Source organism: Channa argus, chromosome 14, assembly GCF_033026475.1.
Source record: "Channa argus isolate prfri chromosome 14, Channa argus male v1.0, whole genome shotgun sequence".
NCBI lineage: Eukaryota > Metazoa > Chordata > Actinopteri > Anabantiformes > Channidae > Channa > Channa argus.
This window is the reverse complement of record NC_090210.1, coordinates 26,223,001-26,233,428: the sequence shown is the minus strand read 5'-3', so window position 1 is coordinate 26,233,428 and position 10,428 is coordinate 26,223,001. Positions and strand designations below refer to the sequence as shown.

General features: G+C 40.0%; 1 protein-coding gene across 1 annotated transcript; it reads left to right on the top strand.

Annotated features, from left to right (window-relative positions):
- Positions 1-2,241: 2,241 nt before the first annotated feature.
- Positions 2,242-5,698, top strand: ccr9a (chemokine (C-C motif) receptor 9a). Its single transcript, XM_067473772.1, has 4 exons — positions 2,242-2,379; positions 3,188-3,270; positions 3,688-3,771; positions 3,922-5,698. Exons 3-4 carry the CDS (start codon positions 3,733-3,735, stop codon positions 5,026-5,028), a joined length of 1,146 nt encoding a protein of 381 aa, XP_067329873.1. The 5' UTR covers positions 2,242-2,379; positions 3,188-3,270; positions 3,688-3,732; the 3' UTR covers positions 5,029-5,698.
- The last annotated feature ends 4,730 nt before the right edge of the window (positions 5,699-10,428 follow it).

The following is a 10,428-nucleotide window of genomic DNA, read 5'->3' as shown; positions in this document are numbered from 1 at the left end:
GAATGAGGGGCCACAGAACGAGAGAAAGTCTGTGTGTGTGTGTGTTTGTGTATGTGTGTGAGAGAGACGTCATCGAAACAGGAATCAACCACATTGCGTGACAGCGTGTTCACTCTGTGCAGCAATGCACGACAAGCTGCAAATCCACACAAACTCTCTGACCTGAACTTGATTTCAACCTAAAACAACTTAATATATTTTTATTTTGCTGCAGTTAAATTGTGTCTTTGCCTCCAGTGACTCACTGTGTACAATACATTTCTGTCATAAAGGTAAGTCACAGTGTTTCATTAAAGAACAGGGATTTAGGGGTTGGTCAGTTTTGAGCCTCATCTATTAAACCTGGATTTAAGCCGGTCAAACAAGTTTCATAAATATTTAGTAAGATTGTGAGCATGTATGGAAGAGAGGCTGAAAGTTTCCAGTGGCAGCAGGTGTGTGTGTTTGTTCTGTCTCCACATGTATGAATGATGTGTTTAGGTTGTTCCTCCTGTGTGTTTGTGTAGTGTGTTCCAAATTGTCTGTAGGTGTGAATATGAGTGTGAATTTTTGTCTGTCTGTGTGTCTCTGTTACAGTCTCTTTGTGTGTTGGCCCTAAAACAGGCTGGAGATCTGTCAATGGTGGACCCTCTTTCTGACCCTACCACATGACATGTGGTGGGGTGGTAGGGTCAGAAAGATAGGGTCCACCCATGTCTATGACATGTGGAGTGTGGTTGTCTTTGGGAAGACATGAGGACATGTCCTTCAAAAGACTACTCAAGGGTTCAGACTCAGGTCTAGGGTTCAGTCTAGAATCAGATTTAATTTAGGATCAGGATCAGATTAGGTTAAATTAAGAGAGACATGTCAGCGAGAGCCCTCACAAAATAAAAGCACAGATCTGTATGTTTGTTTCTAACTATAAGAAAGAACGTGATATTCAGTTTGTACAACAGATTACACAGTATTATTGATATTACTGATACTGATGCTGTTACTAGACTTACGGATACTACCACTACTTATGTTGGTACTTTTATAAATATACATAATGTTTCTGACTTTATTCTTGTTTTTCTGCTTCTTTTTTTGTTTTACAGTAAATAAACTTTGTACCGTTGTTTGAAGTCACCATTATTATTACTAATGCTATCAGTACTACTGATACAATCCAGCTTCTTATCTTTGTCTCAGCATGCAAACACTGGTGAACTGGAGTAAATAACCCATCACGTGTTGTCTGCATGTTTTCACAGTGGTGTCTGTGGTTTCAAACAGACGGGTACATAGTGTACACATGAACCTGCCAGACACAGTTGAGGAAAAACAACTTTGTCGGACGGATATTACCACAAAAGTCTCCAGACCCAAAAGATGCAGGTTTCAGATACTACTACAATAAATCTGCTACTACTGCTACTACAACATGAAACGAAAGATTTCAATTCCTGAGATTTTTCAGAATAAAACAACACCAAAGATCTTGTTATTAATTTGAACAAGAATAAGACCTGACATGAAAATCAATCAGCCTAAATGGTGACATCATTATGGAAACATTGATCAAATTTCCAAAGAGATCCTACAAAATTCCAAAGTTACATGTGAAAGGATCAAATCAAAGACAGTTTCTTTCTGTAATTTTTGAAAGGGACATGACGATGAGTTCATGTGGGGGGTCAGCAGGATGGTGCTCAATCCAGGTCTGCATGGTATCAATGTCAAAGCTCAAGCAAAAAAAGATTTCTTTCTAAGCCATTAGTTGTTTATGAGTATTCACTCCAGGGAAGCCCTGATGTCAAGGACATGTCAGAGAAAGGTCTATGAAGTGTGGCCCTGAGTGTGTCCACACTGCTGAATGTAAGTTTTTTTTAGGAGAAACACTATTTAGAAAATTCCTTAAAATGTCTAATCCATCCATTATCTGTAATGGCTTTTCCTATTTGGATTGCAGGGGGCTGGACCCTATCCCAGCTTTCATAGGGAGACAGGCGAGTCCCCAGTCTGTCTCTGTAAAATGTCCCAGTCCATTAGTTTTAAGCTAAACTGTTTTGATTTATTTGTGGAAAATTCTTTAATTTATCAAAAGGTCAAATTCACCAGAAATTCATATTATATTCACATGGAACTTAAGGGGAAAGTCCTGAACAGGGTTTCAGCAATAAAGCCTACTTCATCTGTTGATTAAGTGTTTTTAACTTAAGGCCTTAGTGGAAGCTTTGTCTGATGTAGACTCAGATGAGGTTACATAAGAGCATTGTGTTGTTCAGCTCCTCCTTCTGTAACTTCTGCTTTGACGCATCTCGTTGTGAACGTCACTCTGTGGTTTAACTGACACAAAGTCAAAAAAGCCTCAAACTTGAGGCGCCACAAACAGAGATGAAGAGACGTCTGACTGTAAGTCCACACCTGTCTGTGTCTGTCTGTCTGCGTTCGGCTTTGTGTGCTTTTCATGAACACAATTTTCTGATTTTCACATTTCTGTTTCCAAATGGAACATGAAACTGAACATGTGCTGCTAAGTTCAGCTGAGATTTATAAAAACCTAAACACAAACATGTTAGAGAAAAATCGTGTCCTGATCAAGACAGTTCACAATTCACAATAAAAAAAAATAAAATAAAAAAACAACATTTTTCCAGGTGTACAGCATTTTAACCACCATGTTTAGGATCTAACAACTGCTATTTCAAACTCTGTAGAAGTAGAAATACCTCCATTTTACTCTGTTCCTTAGTAAGAGTAAGTAATATATGCATTATGCACAACAATGTATATTATTTTATTGTAATTACTGATGATATAATACTGATCACTTTATGTGATCAGTATCATATCGTTGCATGTTGCAGCTGTTAATAATTTATTTTATGGCTTTATTTACAGCTACATCATCATTTATTTGTTTAATTTCTATTTTAATCTGAAATCGTAAAGGGAATAAAAGTGAACTGAAGTGAAGTAGAAAATGTGGAAAAGAAAAAAAGTTTTTGAAAGTTTATAAATTGAAACCTATATGATTCTCAAAGTTAAATATTTCACAGAATTACATTCAAATTTAGATGCCTTTCACTGTGACTTTCCAAGTACTTTAACTTCTTTTACTTCTTACAATAATAATACTTTTTTTCTTTATAGTACTTCAATACTTTTACCTCAGTAGCATTTGGAATGCAATAAGTGTCTCTTCTTACTTTCACCACAGATCACCGTCAGCTGAAAACGTCAATGAGTATTTCTACTGTGATCCCTGAGCTCAGCAGAAAGTAAAAGTAGTAAAACCACAAGGTAAACATATTTCTACTTTGATAAAAGTATGCAGACGTAAACTGTGATCAAAGAATCAAAAGTACAACTACCAATTATGGACATTTGGTAATGTCAGTTTTATAATGGTAAATATTGGATACCTAATATTATTATATTCATGTATAAAAAGTACACTCTGCTTTCTCACAATTTACTTAGTGTAAACTCTGTTAATAATCAATAATCAGATTGATTGTTTCTAAGATAAATATGAACTAAACAATAACAAGTTCATTGTACTTTTACTTGTACTTTAAAAAATCTGAGCGATCATTTTTCAATGAAGGAACTACTGCAAACAGAGAGGAAATGATGCAAAACAGACAGAGAGGGGGAGGAGGCACATTCTGAAAGCACTAAAGTCTTTTTGTCCTGAATCTGTTTTGTTTTTTGAAGGTCACTGAATGACATCATCATCATCATCAACAAGAACCTGATCACATGACCTCCATGGACGACAACACAACATTGTATGCTGAGGTAACAATGTTTTATGATTATAGTTACTGATTGTTTAGCAACATTGAAAAAACACAGGTTCAGGTTTGAATTGACTAATACAAACAGTCTGTAGAACCAACCAGTGAGGGAGCAGCAGATGTGTTCAGGTGTGTTGTCTCTTCCTGCCAGGGCGAGCCCACCTTTAGTCCCACTGTAACCTCTGAGGACTATGATTATACTATAGAGGACATGATGTGTGACCGGGCCTCGGTACGGCACTTCAGGGCACAGTACGAGCCGCCACTCTACTGGATCATCACCGTGGTAGGTGGAGTTGGGAACTTGGCCGTGGTGTGGATCTACCTGAACTTCCAGCGGCGGCTGAAGACCATGACTGATGTGTACCTGCTGAACCTGGCAGTGGCTGACCTGCTGTTCTTGGTGACGCTGCCTCTGTGGGCGGCCGAGGCAACGCATAGCTGGACCTTTGGTTCTGGCCTCTGCAAGGTGAACTCTGCCGTCTACAAGGTGAACCTATTCAGCAGCATGTTGCTGCTGACCTGCATCAGTGTAGACCGGTACATCGTCATTGTGCAGACCACCAAGGCACAGAACTCGCAGGCAGCACGACGTCGCTGCAGTCGGTTGGTGTGTGTGGGGGTGTGGCTACTTGCCCTGCTGCTGGCCTTGCCTGAGTTCATCTTCTCCACCACCACAGACAAAGGTGGGGTACAAGAGCAGGATGGTGTTCATATTGCATATTGCAGGATGGTGTTCCCATCTCATGTGGGCAACCTCACCAAGATCCTGGTACTGTCACTGCAGGTGAGCATGGGTTTCTGCCTGCCCTTCCTTATCATGGCCTTCTGCTACAGCATCATCGTCGCCAAGCTGCTCAAGACCCGGAATTTCCAGAAGCACAAGGCCATGCGTGTCATCCTGGCAGTGGTGGTGGCCTTTGTGTTGTCTCAGCTTCCCTACAATGGCATGCTGGTGATGGAGGCGACTCAAGCCACCAACATGACCATACTGGAATGTGATAGCATAAAGCGCTTTGACGTGGTGGGGCAGGTGCTAAAGAGCTTAGCTTACATGCACGCCTGCCTCAACCCGTTCCTGTACGTCTTTGTGGGCGTGCGCTTCCGTCGCGACATCATGCAGATGCTGCGCTGCTGCGGATGCCAGTGCCGGACACCAACCAGCAAAATTCCACTCAGTAAGACCAGGAGCACACAGAGCTCCACTCGAGCCACGGTAATGTCAGACAGCGAAACCTCACAGGCCCTGTCACTGTAAAGACACAACTGCACCTTCCCGTTAGTGCTGCAGCTGTCAAAAACTTACAGAAATGTGACGCAACTCTAATCCATGTCAGACCTGAATGACTGACAGAGGCTGCTGGGCATTTGAGTTTCACTTCAGTTTAGCTTCAAGCTGCTTTAAAGCTGGAAAACATTTAACATGTCTGCTACTGCATTTTAAAGAGTTCTCACCAGAACTCAGATAAAATAAGTAAAATCAGACCCTAAAAACTGCAATAAAAGAAAAACATTTTAAATATGAAAATGTCTCCCTAGAATATTGACCACAACCTGCTAAGATTCTAAGAATTCTAAGAATTTGTCAGGACTTTTTGTAGGAGATCATTGGGACATGTCTGTTCGCTGAATATGAAGCTTTTTAGGTTTCAAACTGAGATTTTTAGCTGCTGTTACTGAAGATAAAGGAGTGAAATAATGAGTTTTAAACTGAGCCAGTGCTGCATATCTTTGTCGGATTGTGTGACTTTTAACTGTTTTGTAACCCGAATGTTACTGTCAGGGTGTGAAAGATCATCCAGCTAACAGCTGGACAATTCACATTTCAGATGATTTTGTATACAAAGCTGTATCGTCTGCATGTCACCTCCTGAAGTACATGTTGTTTTTCATGTTAATGTTAGAAATATTAAAGCTTGTGTTAAACAGCTGTGAGTCTGTGAACTTGAGCGTGAAAAGCAGGAGGAAGTTGATCAAAGACAGTCACACTCGTTTCTTCATGTCCTTCCTCCTCTCATCCTGTTTATCTTTTCACTCACGCATTTATTCTGTGAAAATAAATGGAAGCAGCAAACCATCAAAACAACTTATGAACATGTTTATCGTGTTTGAGTAGGTCTTCTTCTTTCTACAAGCAATTTTGCTTCAAATGTAATAAGCTTTAAGAGAAGACATAAAAGGCAGTTTAGGTTTTTTTTTATAAATTGAAATGTCGTCTGCAAAAATGTTTAGAATTTTTAGAGAAGTTTATCAAAATGGATGCCTGTAACATTTATTTTGGTTAAGTTTAATCTTTTACTGGAGAAAGTTTTAGTGAAAAAGTGGTGTAAAATAACTAAATCAATTCACCAGAACAGTGCATTTAAAGTTACAGTGTGCAACTTAATTTATTGATAATATGAGACTCAGCAATACATGAGATACAGCCTTACCTAACTCTTTACACTCCACCACACTCTGTCCAGCCCTTCAGGTGGTTGTAGTTATCAAATTCCAATAAATAAGAAGCTAATAAATTTACTATTAAACTGTCAATAGTAAGTGGATGAGCCTCGCTCAAACCAGTGGCAGCAGTGCACAGAATTGAATACCTGTGCACTGCTGCCAGTGATGTTAAAAAAGTCTGTGACACACAAAGCGTCCACTGCACCTGTGGGAACATAGTTTTATTAAAACATACATTAAAAATGTAACTTTAAGTACAAATTGAACAGAAAGCTCGATCTACCACAGTCCATAGCTTAGTTCTAGGACATGGAGGAGGTTTTTTTATGTCTTCACTTCACTACATTTCTCATACACTTGGTTCCCAGAGTGCAGGACTCCTGACTGTCCCCAGATTTAAAAAAGTCAGCTGGCTACAGGGCCTTTTCCTGTCTGTTGACCTTTTAGAGGGGTTTAAATCCTAACTTACAGGGTTTGTACCTGTTACCAAGTCCTGGCTGATGAGTTGGTTTCAGTCTCAACTTAATCAGTAAACCCAGTATGTACAGTATGGTCCACACAGTCCTGCAGATGAAAAAACTACTCTATGTTACTAAAAGTCATAGCATCTTTTAACCAATTTTAATCTTTTCGAAGCACACATGAATCCAGGCTGTGTGTCACCCCCCCGTCCTTTCTTAAGGTGTGATGAAAAGGAGCTTGTATGTTACACCCGGTGTGATTCTTTATCGTGGTTAAATGGTCAGAGAATCAGATTAGATCATTCTTGCCTTCTACATACTGCAGGTTTCCAGTGCTGGAGGAGATAATACAGTCCCAGAGCATCACAGAGCCACCACCATGTTTTACTGTAACACACCTGGTGCAGTAATGAAGCCATGATTAATTGCATCGTGTATAGTAGATTGTTTTTTGTCATTTAAGGAATTCCTTTTGTCATCTGATTTATACTTATCTGACCGTTACAAACTGGACATTTTGTTGTTTACTCTGAAGCTCAGGGCTCATTTAGGGGAACTGAGCTGAGCTCCCTGTCTCCTTGTCATTTGATCACTGAAAGATTCAAGGTTTAATGCTTTATTGACATGTTGACATTAACAGAGGAAACAGTCATCACATTAAATAAAGGTTCCATCATGATAAAATCCAAAAGTTGAAATAAAATCAATCCAACAATACATTAATATACACATATTATACAATACAATAATAAAAAGGCCTATTGTCAAGTGTTATTCAATTAGCCATCATTAGCATTCTTTCCTATAGCCAAGTTAACTGAAAAGATTCACATATTCACCCATAGATCAACAAAGGTCCGCACAGGCTCGGTCTACGTCTTTATTCGTTTGTATTTGTCGGAACATCCAGTGGATGTGGATTTATGTTTCTGCTGGCCTTTTTTTATGATAAATAGCATGACCGGTGCCCATTTAAATTATGTGAAAGCTGTTTTATTACAGTTGGGCGCCATTCACAGTGAGGAAGGGTGGCACTGACATTCAGCAGTTTTTGGTCAGAAAACAAGAAAACAAGTGCTGTGGGAAAAAGAACACTAGTCAGATAATAGAAGCAGTGCCACAAGCTATGAGTCAGTGTCTGTAAACACATTCCTTCCACTGATTTGGACCCTTCAGAGGATGACGCAGGAGCTCTGCAGTTTTGATGAGCTCAACCTTGGGCACACTATCGACCTGGGCATCCGGAAATAATGCATAGATTTCTTTTTATTTCCTTATGCTCACAGTTGTACTTGATTAACTCCTAATCTATTGCAGTTTCAAACAATGGCACCAGGAAAGGCAGAAAACAAGGATAAACAGATCAATGTCACACTCAGCACTTATAGACATTATTGAAAAATCTGACAGGGGAGGTGGTTTTAGGTGCTGATTGGGACCCCCCCATTCCATGACTACAGCCACAGGTTATACTCTACAGAGAAAAAGGAGAACTGGGTTGAAGCAGCTGAGAGTGAGGTGGGTCATACATATGTTTTCTGAAGAGCCTTTTGAATACTCGTGGTGCTGACGAACAAAACAGGGTGAGAAGTCTGCAGCTGAAGGAAAAGGAAACATGACTCATAAATGTGTGTGTGTGTAACAGTCTGTGTGACAGGAAAAGAAGAAGTTGATTTCATATCAGTGTTGTTGCCTGTCTGTTTGCGGTTTGATATTTCTGCAGGTCATGAGATGATGAGCAAAAAAAGACCCTAAAAAACAAAATGTGACGAAGAGAGAAGTGAAATTCAGGAAGAGATCATGACATTGCAGCAAGACAACAGTCACTTTTGTGGGAGTCCAGGTGAAACCAGTTGAATTACAGAGGAGATTCCTAAGACGAGAATTCATGATCATAAGCTCAAAAGACAAAGAGATGCTTTAGAAAATGCGTTGTGAGGTTCCCTGGAGGCATGTCAGATTTCATCTGAACACAAAAATGTATCCACAGTTGGAAGTAAAAGTCCAGGTTCTGCTGGTGAGCACTGACCTGTCACAGCTCGTATTATGGAACTGTGCCGTGAAACCATGAGTCAGTGGTTTTTAGTGTCCTTTCTGACACACTCTATGTTTGATGGGGTTTCCTGAAGCAGAAGCTGCAGAGGAAAAGAACTGATGACAAGAATCCTCACAGGTGTAGATACCTTTCCCATCAGCTGCCGCGTCTAAGTGGCAACAGTCCAGTATCTACTGGGCACAGCCTTTGGGGTATTTCCCAACATGTGCTCCATCCCCACTAAAATCCATTTATGTCTTTCTCTGCTTCAGTTTCTAGCTAGATATATTATAGGAACTTTTTGTGTGCGGTTCTCATGTCATTAAAGTTAAAAAGACTAATGACATGCAGCACTTGGTCAAAGATCGGCGCCTCCATCATAGGGCTGTAGAGTTTATCGTTCCACTCCACACAATTTCTAGGTAACTGTAGTCCATTACAAAAACAAAGTCAAACTAATGTTTCATGAGACAGTTTATGACTGTAAGTACTTCAGTAAATGTACTTAGTTACTTCCCTCCACAGCAAAAACACCTGTTTCCAGGTTTACTGACTGCAGATGATCTGGTTTCAGCTGAAACACTGCCAGTGTCAAGAGGAATTTAACAGATTAATGATGAAAACGGTTGATAATCATCTGTTGTCCAATGTCCAACATCACTCTGAGCTGTTGATACTGAACCTGGTTCAGTACTTGTTCACTCCACCTGTGAGCACACAAACCAATTTTACATCCGATCATGTAGAACCATTTCTTATGTACTACTGTATGCTTCAGAACACGTCAGGACCTCATCAAGACCAGGTGGAATCAGGTATCAGTTCTCCTGTAGATTTGAAGCACCGTCACAGTTCAGAGCTGCTGAAAAAGTTTCACCCGCTGCTCAACAGGAACCACTTCCTGCTGAGATTGACAGTAAATCTGAGGACGGAGATTTAAGGGATTTCCACCAACGCTCTTAAAGAGAAACATGTTTGTTGTCATGACAGCTTCTGTAGTTCTAGTTTATGACAGTTTAAACTTCACTGGAACTCAACCTGCACTCAACTGCACTCAACCAACGGCAGCTGCTGATTGGGTGTGTGTCGCAGGAAGACATGGTTGGTTTGCAGTGGACAACACAATGATGATTTTCAGTTCATAAACAATCTCTGTCCAACACACAGAGACACTGAGCTCAGTTCAATAAGTCTCTACAGGAAACGATGAAGAAAAACAAGTGTGTAATTAATGAGGCTCCAGTAATTTAACAGATGGTTTAAGGATTCATGAGGGACAAACAACATCTTTGCATGGTATAGATGCAGAACTTATTGCTCTTCAGTGAAGGAGGAGAAAGAGAGAACAGAGAAAATCATCAAACGGCAATAAGAATCAGCATCTTTCCTCTTGTTTTTCACTCAACGCCTGAGTCAAATTAGCTAAAACAAGTCAGACTGAGACCAGTGAAGCATCTATAAACCAGAAACCAGTCAATGACACAGAAACCCAGTGGGAACAATAAAACTACATTTATGTTTAAGGCTCTTTTTAAAAACAGTCAATAGAAGAATCAGTTTAATCGAAAACTTTATTCTGTGTCCGGTGGGGGTGGGTTGGGGTAAGGAGCAGTATTCATTCTCTGTATTCAGTGTGTAGTACCGTGTGTATTCACTGTGTAGTACTATATGTATTCATTATGTAGTACTGTATAGTACTATATGTATTCACGCTCTG